General features: G+C 39.7%; 1 protein-coding gene and 1 pseudogene across 4 annotated transcripts in view; both read right to left on the minus strand.

The window, feature by feature from the left end:
• The window catches only part of LOC111143744 (forkhead box P1), a 596,731-nt gene that overhangs the window by 46,503 nt on the left and 533,701 nt on the right, over positions 1–16,527 (minus strand). For all 4 annotated transcript variants that reach the window (XM_022497581.1, XM_022497580.1, XM_022497579.1 and 1 more), the window contains one exon: positions 8,241–8,345. In XM_022497581.1, the coding sequence (XP_022353289.1) occupies positions 8,241–8,345 (105 nt within the window). The remainder of the gene's footprint in view (positions 1–8,240; positions 8,346–16,527) is intronic.
• Positions 12,182–12,364, minus strand: LOC111143746 (annotated as a pseudogene).

Consider the following 16,527-nt stretch of genomic DNA (forward strand, 5'->3'; position numbering starts at 1 on the left):
AACTTTGAAAAGGACAACTAACTTAATCCCTCAATTTAAATAAAATAATAATAATAAAAAAAAATCTAATGATACTTCACTCAAGAGTCAGAGCTTTTTATGAGACCTGTTGCCAATATTAGTGTCTTGGAATGATCTCATCTTTCATCCTGGCGAAATTCCAACACACAATTTCATTAACCCAGGTACTGCAGGTGATAAAACTCATTTTTCCCTAAAGAGACAGCTAAAAAGTACCAGTTATACATTTATGAAGTACCAGCAATCAAAATTATGGATTTTCTAAAAGGTTTTTAACTACTTTTATTGAAAGGAAAATCGCTGTCTCAGACTTTTGTGACACTGCTGCTAATAATAAATTTTACCATTTAGACATGGCCATAATATGGTAGACAGTGTCAATAAAAGTATGGAGCAAAGATGATCCCTGTCTTTTAAGTAATGCCTTCTAATTACACGCCGGAAATGATCACGTGAAGTATGTAACTAATGGTTCTTGAAAGAGAAGAACACACAACAATATATCTCGAGTGGTACAAGGTACTGTATACACACACTCAGTTATATGCAGAATTAACTGCAGGATAGACATTAGAGAATTTGTCTAAAGCTTCCAAAGTCTACAAGGAAAAATTAAATTTCATTTGCATTTCTGACTAAAGTCTGTTTGCTGGAAAAAAATGGGTTCAAAGGCTATTTGCTTCTTTCTTTTTTTGAGCAAAGTGGTGGCAAGGGGCCTGTTATCTTCGGCAAATTTGTCTAAACTTTTCTATCCAATATTCTATAGATCACTAGAGGGCACTGTGGTATTTAGGCCACTCTGACCTCTCTGAGTACTTGGAAAGGTCCTGAACTCCCAAACAATGTCAAAAAGGTGAAAGGGCAGACTTTTTAAGGGGGAGGGGACGAGTTCTGGTAGTAACCACTTCTTAATTTTTCTAAAGCAAGGCAAAAATGCACGATCAGAGTAAAAGTCAAATTCATCCAAAAACCCTGAGCTCACCTTGTGATACTCCAACACTTGTCACTTGGGGGGGGGGGTTGTCTGCAGGGGACCAGTGTCATCCCCATATTCTGGAGATTTCAATGGTGGGGCTGGGCGTAGATTTGCAGACACCCACTTTCAAGCCCGCTAATCCCTCTACATGTGCTCAAGCCTCCTGCGCGAACTGGAGGCAATTTCACTGCAGAACCTTCAGGCGTGCAAACCGAGAGCCACAAATGGTTTGAAACAATTTATGATATCCGGCCTCTTTCGACATGTATTAGCATATACCTGGTTTCTTTAACATACACTTTGTTTTTCCAAAACCACAAACATGGTTGCTGCAACTTCATGTGGAAGTGCTTAAGGGGCGGAAAGTTAACACCTTTGTGATCCTTGCAGCCTCTCCGTGGTTGTTAAACAAAGGCCTCTTTGTGGAGGCTTTCTCGAGATGTTTTCTTAACATGTTCCAAGTAGTTTTAGGCTGGGAACTAAAGTAAACAAGATGTTACCATGATAAAAACACTTGTGAAAACATTACAGAGCGCACTTAGTAGTTTCTTTCACATAAAACTCTTCACAGTTTTGAGAAGTAAAATTCACAGAAAAATTTTTTTTTTTTTTGTTGAAGATAATTTTTTTTTTAAAGCAAATGGCCGATGAAATGACCTCAACTGCCTGCAGTTGTCGACCTTTTATGAAAGGGTCAAAGTTCCGGCCCTGGGCATTTTCCTTCACCTTTTCTTCTCCTAGCCTATTAGAGCGTGTAGAACATTTATTTTGTTTTAATAAATAATATACATCCGTCCAACACGCAAAGGAATGGTTTGTTGTCCGTGGTGCTCTTCTCCAAGACAAACAGCTCCAAAATAAAAACAAAACAAAAACAAGAATTCCTTTCAAATGGATACCAAGCAAGGATGCACATTACGCTCTTCTGAGATGTGACACAAATGACCATCTAGAAGAAAAACTCGGGGAAAGAGAGAAATTCTTCCCACGCACGTGAGACTACCTGGTATTTGTGAAACTACGGGTCTGGGTCTGATTTTACATTCTAAGTTAGAAACAGGGAAATGCGGTCATGATTCAACCTTCAAATCCGCTCCTCCACTCTCTCAGCAAACTGTGTGAGCCCTTTTTGAAAAGAAAAGGGGGAAGAATTATAAATCCGTGTTTCCCCAGGGAATGGCTGTCTTCAACTGGGTTTGAAAAGAAACAACCCGATCCAAGTGGGGAGAGAATGGAGGAACACAGGGAGCTCCACCTATCTGGATTGGATTGGGCTTGTTTTTGTGTTGCCGTTATCAGAGGACTCCAAGCAAGGCAGGGCTAGAGGAGTTCATTAAAATTAGCATGGGCACCTGCTGGTATCCGTTAGCGGTAACAAATCCAATAGTCACATGATAACTCATAGCTGATGGGTTAAAAAAAAAAAATCAACACGAAAACTGCAACTTGTTTTGAGAAGAAACAGGGAAATAAATGCGTACAATAGACTGGATATCTGCTGATTCTGATAAAGCCTGCCTCTGTTGGCTGTGGGGGAAAGACAACAGGATGGTTATTTGTACAGTATTTATCTTTGAAATCAAGGGCCCTGTGGTATACCTCACCTTGGGAACAAACACTGCAGAATGATCACAGAAAAGTGTCAAATCTCTGGTTTTGATTTACCAACAGTTATGATATTTTGCTCTCAGGAGGGAAAAAAGAATATGCCTCATTTTTAGACCCATGAGTCTCCCCTCCCTTCCCGTAATGTCTCTCTCTGTGAACACTGGCATTATACTGTCAGATGGCATTTTTATCCTGAATAACTAATCTTGGCCTCTCTAAAAAGTTACATCTCACAAGCCTGAGCAGAAGGTGGTCAGGGAACAGTTACAGAACAAAGTCACTTTGCCCTTTCATACTGAGCCCTAAAAACCAGGTGGAAAAACCTAAGCCCATCTAAGTATTAAAAAAAAAAAAAAAAATACTGGTGAATGAAGTAACAGGGCAAGGCATATGTGGATGTTTCCCCAAAATATGAATAAACCTAAGGGTCCTGTAAACCTAGACTGGAATAACCCAGAACAGCAACGGCCACAGAAATGCAGAAAGATTTCCCAGCTATGAAGGTTATGACACCAAAAAACTTTACCCTGGGTCAGAGGTCAGCAATCTAAACGCCCATTCCTTACATCTGGTCCTATGGCTGCTTTTATGCCTACAATGGCCGAGGTGAGGAGCTGTGAAACCCAGCGTATTTACTGTCTGATCCCTTACAGAAAAAGCCTGCCATTCTGTGCCCCCGCCCCCCGCCCCACAATCACATTTGACTGTGTGGGACTTTTGACAAGAACTTTATGGTTAAAAAATTATATTAAAGATCAGTCTCTTGTGACAGATGAATGCTCTGCAGTGTCATGATACCTTCCCTAATGGTCAGAAATATTTGTTTTTTTTTTTATTATTTTTAAAGATTTTATTTATTTGTTTGACAGAGAGAGAGATCACAAGTAGGTGGAGAGGTGCGGGGACCGGGTGCGGAAGACACATGGAGGCAGGCCCCCCGCTGAGCAGAGAGCCTCATGCAGGGCTCGATCCCAGAATCCTGAGATCGCAACCTGAGCCAAAGGCAGACGCTTAACAACCTGAGCCACCAAGGCGCCCCTAGAAACATTTGGATTTCTAAAATTATTCCTCCTTTAAAAATATACTTAAATAAAATTATTCCTCCTTTAAAAATATACTTAAGGGGCGCCTGGGTGGATCAGTGGGTTAAGCCGCTGCCTTCAGCTCAGGTCATGATCTCAGGGTCCTGGGATCGAGCCCCGCATCGGGCTCTCTGCTCAGCGGGGAGCCTGCTTCCTCCTCTCTCTCTGCCTGCCTCTCTGCCTGCTTGTGATCTCTGTCTGTCAAATAAATAAATAAAATCTTAAAAAAAAAAAATAAAAAATAAAAAATAAAAATATACTTAAGTGAATAAATAAGAAAAGAAGTACTAATATATTTTTAAAGAGTGCCTGGTCAGGCACTTTACATGATGTGTCTCTTAATTCCAACAAGCCTGAGAGGTGGGGTACTAAGATTATTGTCCCAAATTATGTGGGTGGATATTGGTGCTCAGAGATGCTGTGTAACTAGCTCACTGAACACACTAATACAAAGTGGCTTCACCACCCAATCTGCCTTTGCTTCAAAGCTTTTTCTACACCTACAGCCTTAAGTTGAAAGGATACAGTTAATAAACTGCACTGCTTCTAAACCAGGCGGTATTGCATAGCAGTTAAGAGCAAGCATTACAAAGGCAGACAGCTTGGGTTTGGATCCTGACTCCACCTCTCATTAGCTGTGTGACGCTGGGGAAAATCACTTAACCCCTCTGTGTCAGTTTCCTTATCTGTAGGTTGAGAGTAAAACCTTAATTATCAGGGTGGCTTAAGGATTAAATGAGTTATACAGTTGACCCCTTGAAAAAGGTGGGAGTTAGGAACACTGACCCCCTCAGCGAGCAAAAATCTGTGTGTAATTCTGACTCCCCCAAAAACTTTACTAGTATCCTACTATTCACAGGAGGCCTGACCAACAGCATAAAAAGTCAATTAACACATATTTATATATATTGTATGTATCATATAGTGTCTTCCAATAAAGTAAGCTATAACAAAAAATACTAAGAAAATCATAAGGAAAGGAAATATATTTATAAAACTACTATATTTATTGGGGAAAAAGAATCTGCATGTAAGTGGATCTCCGCAACAAATCTGTGTTTGGGGTCGACAGCATGTGGGAAGTACTTGGAACTGTCCTTGCTGTACAGACGTTTAATTATAAACCCTTACTAGGGGAGTATAGAATCAGGAGACTAGAAGATAGGTTGAAAAAAAACAAAAAAACAAAACTAGAAAGCCACAACTAAGTCAAGGTCTGAGCAATGCTACATTTTGTTAATAAGAGTGCCCTGGAGAAGCCAAACGCTGCTGGTTATCAACCTGCCGAAACCATGAGAAAACACCTCTAGAGAGGGATAATGGAAAAGAAGAGTGAACCCAAGAACGGTGTGCTTCCAGGATCTACACTCTTGCACAGATGGAGAAGAAATGCTTAAAACGTCACTTCCCAATAACAGTGACTCCACGGGGACGTGAGTCAGAGGCCACGTGGCTTGTTTGACCCACACGAAATACAGTAGCTCTTCCAGACCAGTTCAATGGAAAGCAAAGTTGGTTTCACTAAAGCCAGGGTGATTACGCTTTAGACGGCACACAGATGGGGGAGAAGTGAGTCTGCAAGAAGACCAACTTATTTTCCACTACATGAAGCAAGACATGGAAACCTGAAGACAACTCTGAATTTCCAAGAACTAAAATCATGCTAGAGAGGAATATACAGCCAACTGATGTGGAACGAAGGAAAGCAGTAAGAGAACAGTGAGTTCTAGAGTTTTTTTTGTTTTGTTTTTTCCTCTTCAGAATTTACTCTCCCTTTGCTGATTTACGTACTCCTTCCTTGCACTCAGGGACCAAGTCGCTCCTCCCTAGCCCCCACGTGGTTCATGGGGGTTAACACTTCCCTGTCTGCTCTGGAGGTGTGCATCTGATGGGAGCCGGGTTACATCACTGTGATGGGCTCAAAGCTGGAACACGTGACTCAATCTGGGTTAATGAGAGTCTGCTCAGGACTGCTGCTGGAACTACGGAAAAAAGAGATGCACTCTGAGACAAATAAACTTAACAGCATGGCATCGTCCTCCTTAGCTCTACTTGGAACGAGCCTAAGAACGAAGGCAACGCAGAAGAAAACTGAGCTAACAGACACAGAACCAATTCTCCAGTAACACCGCTGAAGGATCTGAATGCAGCCATGGACGTCCCAGTAACAAGAGTCAATTATCATTAGGGAATGATAATTCCCTAATTATTCTAGGGGAAAATCCCCCTGATTTTTTTGAGTGGGGGGAAAGGATGAGGGGTTAAGCCAATTTAAGTCAGGCTTCTGTAGCGTGTGAACAGAAGTCTTCTAACAAATACAAGTCCACAACTAAGTCCCAGGAAATCAACAAGCAACAGGTGCAGGTTCACAGTGGGCATTCCAATTCCACTGAACAAATACGAACTGAAAACATGTCATTTCATGAGCAAAACCACAATAAATAATTGAGAGGTGGTTTCCTATAAAGAGCCAGGCTCCTCTACTATCCTTAAAAGGGTTTAAAAAAAAAAAAAAAAAAAAGGAATTACTCTAGGTCCCAATTCTGATGATCTTTAGGTTCTCTTCTTTAGTATGAGGTGTGGTTTGAAAGTTTACTATCTCATGGTGGAGGCACAGAAGAAAAAAAAAAGATTATATATGTAATATATGTAATATTACATGTAATAAATATATATTATATAATAAAATTACACATAAAACACATATACATTATATATATCTATATATCTATCTCTTTCTCTCTATCTGTAGATATCACCTAATTGTCCGTTTACATAATAAATGGACTTTGGATTTGACGATGAGGGTGGAAATACTTTGGTAATAAACAACATTTTTTAAATGGATCATATTGGAAAACTGCCCCTTTCCCTTGTGACTCAGAAACAGATACACTGAGAATATTCATAGCAATTGTATATTTCTAGAGACTTTATGAAAATAAATCTTATTTACAGATAGTTATCAGCCATTCTACAGATGAGCGAAATTAGCACCAATGCATTTCTCAAAGCTAGCACTGGTGCAGAAGGTGAAGTCAGAATTTGAAAGTGGCTTCTGCTGAGGTCTTTTTCTTTAATTATCTAAATACAATTAGGTAATAACAAAACAATGATTTATAGTGAGTGATTTATGAGAGAACAAAGCCCAATAACAGTAACTTGAATCATAAGAATTGTGAAGGGCTTTTGCTTACTGATCTTGATTGCTGATATTTAAAACAAATTTCAGGCATCTCCTTTTTAAAAAAAAAATTTTAAGTACTTAAGTTTCTAAGGACCACCCCCCCATGCTTTTCAAGTAAAATGTTATAGCTGGGAAGCTCTGAAATAGATTCACAGGCTTCCTTAATTAAAAAATGATATTCACCAAAGCCCCCTTCAGATAACACTGGATGTACTTCCAATGGCAGGTTTACAAGATTTGTATCCAGGTCCATAAAGTTAAATATAGAGATTGCTTTAACAATATAAAGACTGCACAAAACCAGAAAACTGCCCATAAATCTGCCTGCTTCTAGTTTTAGAGGCTTGAATAAGACAGAAAAGACAGAAGGAAAGATCCCCAAATACCAAATTTGTAAGCTATCATGAAGCCAGATATAGAGGACGGATACGTGTGCATATACTGGATTACGGCATGATAGGTAAATATGCTGAACACAATGTATTATTATATTTGGTCTGTCAGTGATTCAGTGATACTATCAATAAATCTATGAGGGTGTCCATAATACAGTGCAGTTTAGTCTACATTTTATTAAAGGACAAGGTCACTGTAGGGAAGGGAAATAGTAAGATGTAGTGCAGAAGCCTTTCATTTCAATTAGGAGAAGATTCATGTATCATTTATTTCCAGAGACACTTTAACAGTGTTACAGATTCAAATGGAGTAACCCAAGTTTTCAGTCATACTGTAACTGGAGAAATTAAAGTTACTCCATTCTCACCATAAGGACATGAATCCGAACTAAAGAGAACACCAAAATGGAAAGGTAAGAAGCAAGGTGGTAGCATTTCCTTGGCACCCACTTCTTTCTTTCTTTGTTTTTTTTTTATACAAAAGGAAATTTATTTCAAAAGCATAAGGCACCTATTTCTTAAGTGTATAAAGTCATTCGCAGAAAAACAAAGAGGACCAATCACCAAGCTACAACTAGCCAGTCACTGATAGCAGTTCTAAAAAATTAGAGTTAGTAGGTCAGTGATTCAGTATGCAGACACATGAATAAAAGTGAAAAATAAATTATTGCTAATTTAATACTGGGAGAATTTTTATTTAATCACTGTCATTCTGAGAAAACGGGTAAACACAGACTCACACGAAGAGCATCAAAACTGTCCTTGGTTATACCTCCTTTGCCCTTTACAATCAACCCTCCACAGATTCTGTAACTACTCCTATGACAATGTGCTAGACCTTATGATTTAGAGTCCATTCTCAAAACGGTGGTATGAAACCCTCCATCAAAAAGGCATTTTATGAGGAAAAGCATGAACAGTGGGAGGTGATGGCTATGTAAAAGAAAAAAGCAATATAAAATCATTCTTACTTTAGAAATGATTGGAAATCTTCGCACACTGCTTCACAGCCTGGCCACTTGCACACACCATGTCCATAGAGAGGATGGCTATGGGGGTGCTCCTCATGGGACAAACTGAAAAAAAAAACACACACACACACACAAAAGGACAAGAGAATGAGTATGTTGCCAAGAACCATCCCATCAGACTTAAAAGGCAAGAGGAACCCACATGGCTGAAAGTGGACATGGAGGAATCGAGGGTTTCTTTTTCCCCATGAATTTACTCATTAATTCTGAATTGTTCTTTGAAAGCAAGAGTTAAATTCCAAGATGTGAATAGTCCAATGTTAGAAATGTAACCACCATATATGAAAAGTGTTTGACAGGCTTTTGTTAGAGGCAAAGCTCTCTACTCAGACTGTGAAGGATTCTTTAAAAAGCTAGAATTTATCATTTAATCTACATAATGAAAATGATAAAAATCTGTACTTGATTTTGAGATTCTCTTGCTGTTTTCTACCCAAGGTATTATACATTTTCTTCCTCCTTTCCACCAGAAAACTGCTTTCACCTAATTGTATGATCTTTTCATAAATTAATTTTATCTAGCAAAGAATAGAGCAATTAAATAATTTAGAATAAAATAATTTAGAAACACAAATATATCCAAGCAAATGATTAGCTTTAAAAAGACACTGATAACAGCGAAAAGATTATATCCCTAAAATTACAGACACCAAGAGTGAGAAAAAACTTAGCATGAACACGAGGGGTTAATCCTCTAGTGGGGTTCCAATCAATACATAATGATTTGACCACAAGGATCCAAGTCATGGGATGCTTTGATCCACGCCATGTGGTGCTTGGGGAAGTATATCTGTTGTACTCGCTGAGGAACCATATTCTCAAATATTTTCTCTATTAGATTTCTGCATCCAGACTTCTTTCAGACAAATTATTTTTATACTCATTTCCATAACCTTAGATTCCATCAAATAGAAGTGTAAAATGAACACAGAGAGTTCTGTTTCGTACTCAAGCACAATCCCTTCAAGGAAAGGGCTGTCTTGCAACTTACTCCACTTCCTCTCCATGACTTTGAACTTCAATCATGACCACACACACACACACACACACACACACACACACACACGCACAGCTTCTATTTTATATTACCACCAGGATGTGCATTCATCTATCATCTATCGATTCACACTCACAGAGCAGACATACACAAATGCCACTTGTCCCTGACTTATAACATAATGAATCCACGGTGGGCATATTATGAACAGTTAAACTAAGGAGCAGTAGGAGTAAACACACGTGCGCACAGAACTATACCTTATCAGGGATCAATAGGTCTCTCTCTGGCTTTTAAATAATTACGCTGGAAATTTAATATCACTTGAAAATAATGACAAGCTTCTCTGCCTTAAAATAGAAAATACATCTGGGAACCAGAAAAAAATTACAGAAGTCTAATTCATAAAGGTGTCCCTCATGTGAGAAAAGACTAAGATTAGTGAATGAAGGTGGCTCTGTAGTGGAACTTATAAAGCCCAATGACAAAAGGATGCTCTCTAAGCAGTGAAGACAGCAGAAGTCCATTGGACCAAAAGAATTACTGCCAACCCAAGTTCATCTTTGGGTTTAAAAAAAATTTTTTTTGTTTATTTATTTGAGAGATCACAAGTAGGCAGAGAGGCAAGCAGAGAGAGACAGGAGGAAGCAGGCTCCCTGCTGAGCGGAGAGCCCAATGCAGGGGTTTATCCCAGGACCCTGGGATCATGACCAGAGCCAAAGGCAGAGGCTTTAACCCACTGAGCTACCCAGGCGCCCCCATCTTTGGATTTTTTTAAAGACTAAAATCAATTACATAAGATGATGGACACTAGTGAAACTATTTTGGTTCATGGTCATGACACAAGTAAATCAAGTCAATCACGTCATTATGCTGTACAACTTACACATGCCATATGTCAGTTACATCTCAGTAACACTGGAATAAACAGATATGGTACCAAAACAGAATTTCAAAAATTATGGACAATATTTGAAATCAGAGAATCCTTCTAAGGACTCGAATTCTCAGCTATTCTATGGGAAGGAAATCATTTAAAAACTATTCCTACCAATAGCTTAGAAAAAAGGTTATCATTATTATTATTTTCTTTACCAACTCGTTTATATATATATATATAAATATACAATACCCACTTTTGACAAATTAAGGTGTGAAGATTTAAATCATCCTTTTATATTTAACATAATTTTGCTATTAAATAATTTCTCGGGGCACCTGGGTAGCTCAGTGGATTAAAGCCTCTGCCTTCAGCTCAGGTCATGATCCCAGAGTCCTGGGATCAAGCCCCGCATCTGGGCTCCTGCTCAGCAGAGAGTCTGTTTCCCTTCCTCTCTCTGCCTGCCTCTCTGCCTACTTGTAATCTCTATCAAATAAATAAATAAATAATCTTTTTTTTTTTTTTAAGATTTTATTTATTTATTTGACAGAGAGAGATCACAAACAGGCAGAGAGCCAGGCAGAGAGCGAGGAAGGGAAGCAGGCTCCCTGCTGAGCAGAGAGCCCGAAGCGGGACTCGATCCCAGGACCCTGAGATCATGACCTGAGCCGAAGGCAGCGGCTTAACCCACTGAGCCACCCAGGCGCCCTAATAAATAAATAATCTTTAAAAAATAAATAAATACATAATTTCTCATGCTATCAACTGTCTTCAAAACTTTATTTACTGAAGCTAGCAGCCCATGATAAACTATCATGGGCCTAGTTATATACCAAAATTTGTCTAACTACCATTTTGGACATTGAGAGTCCCTTCATGTTTCATATGTTTATGAATAACATTAAAAATAAAATTTTACCAGGTGAAACATTCCAGCGTATAACTGATTTTTACAAGACACATTCAGAGAAATAGGATGAATCTGTAGATGAGTACTACTTTTTTAAATTCACTATGACTATTCTCTCAAGTAGCTGTCGAGAGATGCTCAGTGCCCAGTACATTCTTAACCATTATATATACTTTGTGTGATCCCTTAAGTTGGAAACCAAATGCCTCAACTAGTTAGGATACAAAATTAATAACACTAGTTAAAAACTGCAAATGGTTATTCTAATTGTATTTTTTTGTTGGTGGCGGTGGTGGTGTTAACTGCAGAGTGTTCTGAAAAGTATGAAAGGAAACAGTCTGTGTTCCCTAGAGGGATTTAAGACTCAACATAAAATATACATGATTTAACATGGACTCTGCCATCCCTTCCCCCGTCCCCCCCAATCTCTCTGCTTTTTGGTTAACTTATTTGTGAAGGCCCTGTGGCTTGACTAAAAACCACTCTGCTCTAAGAGTTTTTTTTTTTTTTAATCAACTTGGTATAGACTTATTTCCAAGTAAGAACAGAGGACAGTTCACTAAGGCCTTAGAAGACAACTGAAAGCTAAAGAAACAAAGTCCTCCCACACACATACATAGTTCCATACTCAGCAGACCACCTAAAAGCTTAAGTGTACATTAAAACAGTATTTATTTATTATGGAATTAAGATATGCTCTTATTTTAGTAAGTTCACGTAACTCTGAGCTGGTTACTGAAGAAAGTCCATTCCTCACGCCACACCACCCCCATCCCGTACCTAATAACCTCACCCTGGGTAACACTGTTAACGGCTGGTATGTTGCAGTGCTACATTTTTCTTCTAATGTATTACTAGTTTACAAAAATGGAAACTATAGACACTACTGTTACTTGTTTTTCATGTTTAATATGTAATAGGATACTTTGATTTCATTTATTTTTGGCACATCACAGGTGCGTTTATTTAGGCCCTGAAGGAAAAGGCACTTCAAGTGTACAGCGAGGGATGGTCCACGTTCCCACCTACGAGCGCTTGGTGCAATTCACAGCCAGACTGGCATTCCACCCGAGGTGTATTCCAAGCAAAGCTGATTAATGATGACCACGAGTAGGGGTAGGACTCAAAGCTCTGAAAGATTTGTTTTTTACCCACACTCCTAATTTTCTAGAAGATGAAGCCCATTCAACCCCATTCCTACCCAAATCTCCTGGTAAACTTAGGTATGAGCAGGGCTTCAAGGGGATCCAGACATTTTTGATAAGGCTCTGATGCATCTCAGAGTGCAGGACCACTGGCTCCGGCCGCCCTGATCTGCATGGCCAGTGACTATAATTGGGTACTTTTTTTTTTTTAAGATTTTATTTATTTATTTGACAGACAGAGATCACAAGTAGGCAGAGAGGCAGGCAGAGACAGAGAGAAGGGGAAGCAGGTTCCTTGCTGAGCAGAGAGCCCGATGCGGGGCTCGATCCCAGGACCCTGGGATCATGACCTGAGCCGAAGGCAGAGGCTTTAACCCACTGAGCCACCCAGGCGCCCTATAATTGGATACTTTTAAATACACTAAGTTGTCTGGGAAAAAGTGCTTGACTATGGAAGGAAAAGGAACAGGCTGGTGATGATGCCCAGATACAGTATGTCTGGACTAACACAGAAGGAACCCTAATAATTGTCAGGGGTGATGAAGAAACAACTTTCACTGTATCACTTTGGATGTTTTTATGTTGTACATTGCAGAAATGCTTTGCTGTGCAATTGTCATTTCTTTTCTTATATATGTATGAATATGAACATATACAGGCACACATGAAAAAATCAAGTGGTACGCAGGACTCCATATTGAGACTGCCACTGGCCCTGAGAGTGGCACAGCAGAGCCCAGGGTGCGTGTGGCTGAGTCCTGCTTCTGGCCTTTTAGTCATGTCGTGGGGTATACCAGCTGTACTTCTGAATGGGAGCGTTTCTGTGTCATCGGAAAAGCGGAACAGACATTTGTATTCTGACTACCTTTAGGGATGTGCCAAAAGGTAACAGAAGGGAAATTTATTCTTCTTATGTCAAACTATACCAGTGTCCTATAAAGTTAATCTTCTCTGGTGTAACCAAGAGGAGAATAAACTTTGAAGAAGATGAAGTCAACAGACACCATGCTGTACCCCAAGACATTTCCTGCCAAGTTAAAGACAGTTAGTTTTCCTTTCTTCTGAAGGCACACTCTCAGCTTTTCCTGTGCCCTGACCCAAGTTCTCATGGTTGCCTTTGGAGTAGCCCCCAAGATGTGCGTTTTCCCCTTTCTAAGAGTGCTGTTTTCTTCCTCTGGAAATTCCTGATTTCATCTGTAACAAAAGTCTCTATCTGTGTGCATCAGGTCTATAGCTACCTTCCCCCATGCTTCCCCCGAATTAACCCCAAATTATAAATTGTGTGTTATTTCACTGGCATGTTATTTCACAAATTGAGTTATGAAAGACTGTTGGTCATTCTCCAATCACTCAAAAAGGTGGAATATGTTTTGCCTTTTAAGTGTTATTAAGAGATTCATACACCATGCGATTCACTCTTTCACATGTGTAAGTCCATGGTTTTGAATATGTTTAAAGCTGTGTAACCACATCACATATAATTTTAGAACATTTCTATCACACCAAAAAGAAATCTCCTACCTATTTATGATCACTCCCCACTCCCCATCTCTTCCTAACCTTCAGCTCCTTCTAACCACTAGTCCTTCTTTCTGTTTCCAGACATATGCTTATTCTGGACATTTCATATAAATAGCATCATGCAAGATGTGTTTGTTTGTGTCAGCCTTTTTCCACTTAGAATAATGTTTTGGAGGTTCATCCTCACTGTAGGACGTATCAGTATGTCTTTTCTTTTTTAGAGCTGAATAGTATTCCACTGGGTGTATAGAAACTTTTTTTTTTTTTAAATCCATTCATTCACTGATGGGCATCTGGGCTGTTTCCACATTCTGGCTACTGTGAACAGTGGTGGTACCAGAGTGCATGTCCATGTACATGATGGAACTAATGTTCTCAGTTCTTTGGGGTATATATCTAAGAGGAGAATTGGCAGGTCATGTGGTAAGTCTACGGTTAACATTTTGAGGAAATGCCAGAAGAGTTCTGAAAGCAGCTACACTACCTTTAATTCTGACCAGGATTGTTTGAGGGTTACGATTTCTCTACATACTTGCTAGCTATACGTCTTTATTTTCGCCACCTTGGTAGATGAAACGTGGTGCCTTTTGTGTTTCTTATTTATAATTATTTAATGTTTAATGACGTTGAGCATCTTTTCATGTGTTTACCAACCCTGTATATATCTTCTTTAGAGATAGGACTATGCAAATTCTTTGTCCACTTTTTAAAAATTGGGCTATCTTTTTTACTGTTGAACAGCAAGTTTTAACTTATCCTGCACGTTAGTTTCTTATCAGATGTATGATCTACAAACATTTACTCCCATTTTGTAGATTGTCTTTTTAGTTTCTTGTGCTCTGAAGCACAAGTCTCCAGATTTGACAAAGTCCAATGTATCTATTTTCCTGTGGTTCCATGTGATTCTGATGTCATATCTAATAACCCACTGGCTAATCGAACATAATCAAAATTTATTCCTGTATTTTCTTCTGAGAGCTAGCTCTCGCATTCATTTTGAGCTCATTTTTGTATATGGCGTGAGGAAGAGTTCCAACTTCATTATTTTGCATGTTGCACCAGCAGCATTTGACAAAAATATTATTCTGCTCCAACCTAAATGAACTGTCTTGGTGCCTTTGCCAAAAATCAACTGAACAGCGCATCTGGGTGGCTCAGTTGGTTAATCGACTGCCTTCAGTTCAGGTCATGATCCTGGAGTCCTGGGATCGAGTCCCGCATCGGGTTCTCAGCTCTATGGGGAGTCTGCTTCTCCCTCTCACGCTCTCCCTTCCCATACTCTCTCTCAAATAAATAAAATCTTTTAAAAAAATTAACTGAACATAAATTGATTTTGGCTACATTTTGCACATGGGTTCTGCACAGGGCAAAAATGACACATCTTGTTAATGACGAGATGAATAAGCAGGAGGTGTTCAGTGATTACTGGTTAAAGGAATGAAGGAGGTCTATGCCTTTCAATAAGGATTAACGGTGTCCTTACTGCTGCTGTGAAGCAGGAAGCAGTTCCCTTCTAAACCATTCCCCACCCCCTACAAACACACCAGAAAGCACAACTAATACCTTTCCTGCCTCCTTTGCCTGCCTAGAAGCAGTTCTGTCTCTCTCTTGCCCATGGGTCACCCTCCTTTTCCCCCACCATTCGGCCTTTCATTCAACCAACCAACATTAACAGAATGCTAGCCCTAAGACAGGCACCAAGATACTGATGATGAAGACCAGTTCTCTGCCAAACTGCCTCGGATCCTCCCTATGGCTCAAGTCTCTCCCCGCCGGTCTTTTTTCCAATTCTTTGGTTTCACGTCCATGTGCAAGTGACTCCTTATGTCCACCCCATAACGCAGTCAGTCACTGAAACTTCCCCTCTCAGATCCATCACAGCCCATAGTTTTAGCTGGGTGGCAAGGGACTGCTCACTCCTTGCCAAAGCCTGTGACAACTACAGACCTCAGGGTTCCATAAAGGTGTTCTTTTGACACAGTTTCAGGACCACCTACTAAAAAATGCTTTACACTAAACTGTGATCATAACCATGCAAGTATCAATGAAAGCCACTACTTACAGCTTCTTCTTTTATACGTTTAGTTCTTTAATGACAACTTACAGAGAAAGGATCCCACTTTCTCCCCCTCTCTGGCATCGCTTTTTAGTTCTTAGCCTAGATTTCCCTGCCTTCTACTTTGCTACCACATCTTACTTTCGATGACCCTGTAAGTACCAGATCAGGGATCTCTCAGGTTGAAAGAGAGGAGTATGAACTCGATTTCTAGTGATGAAGTGCTATCAGAAGACACGGTGACTTCATATGTTTTAAATGTTCACAAACTAATGGATCTGTTTATGATATAAGCCATAAGTCCATTTCAGGGACACCAAACAAGGTGGGTTGGCTTTGGGACTCCATCAGAGTGGACCTTACGATACAGAGCGATGCAGAGGAACAAGAGCAAAAGAGATGATGACTTAAATCTCTACCACAATGTTCCATTTTAGAGTTTATTCTTCTGACGTCTTTCCTACTATTGGGTATCTCCTCAAAACCAGCGGGAAGTCAAAGTTTCTTGCAGAAACTAAAGTGACAGGTCAAGTTTCTTCATGGGTTACCCTGCAGTATCGGGAGGAAAAGGTCTTACACCTGCCTACCAATGCACAAATGATATGTGGGAACAGGGGAAATGAGGATGTGAGTACGGCATCCTTGATCCTGAGAGCTCTGTAAAAATGACCTTTTCCCTCTAACTTTCACTGAAAACACTTCAAGGAGCAGGCGGGCT

Source organism: Enhydra lutris, unplaced genomic scaffold (genome assembly GCF_002288905.1).
Source record: "Enhydra lutris kenyoni isolate GAN:26980312 unplaced genomic scaffold, ASM228890v2 scaffoldscaffold10, whole genome shotgun sequence".
Classification (NCBI taxonomy): Eukaryota; Metazoa; Chordata; class Mammalia; order Carnivora; family Mustelidae; genus Enhydra; species Enhydra lutris.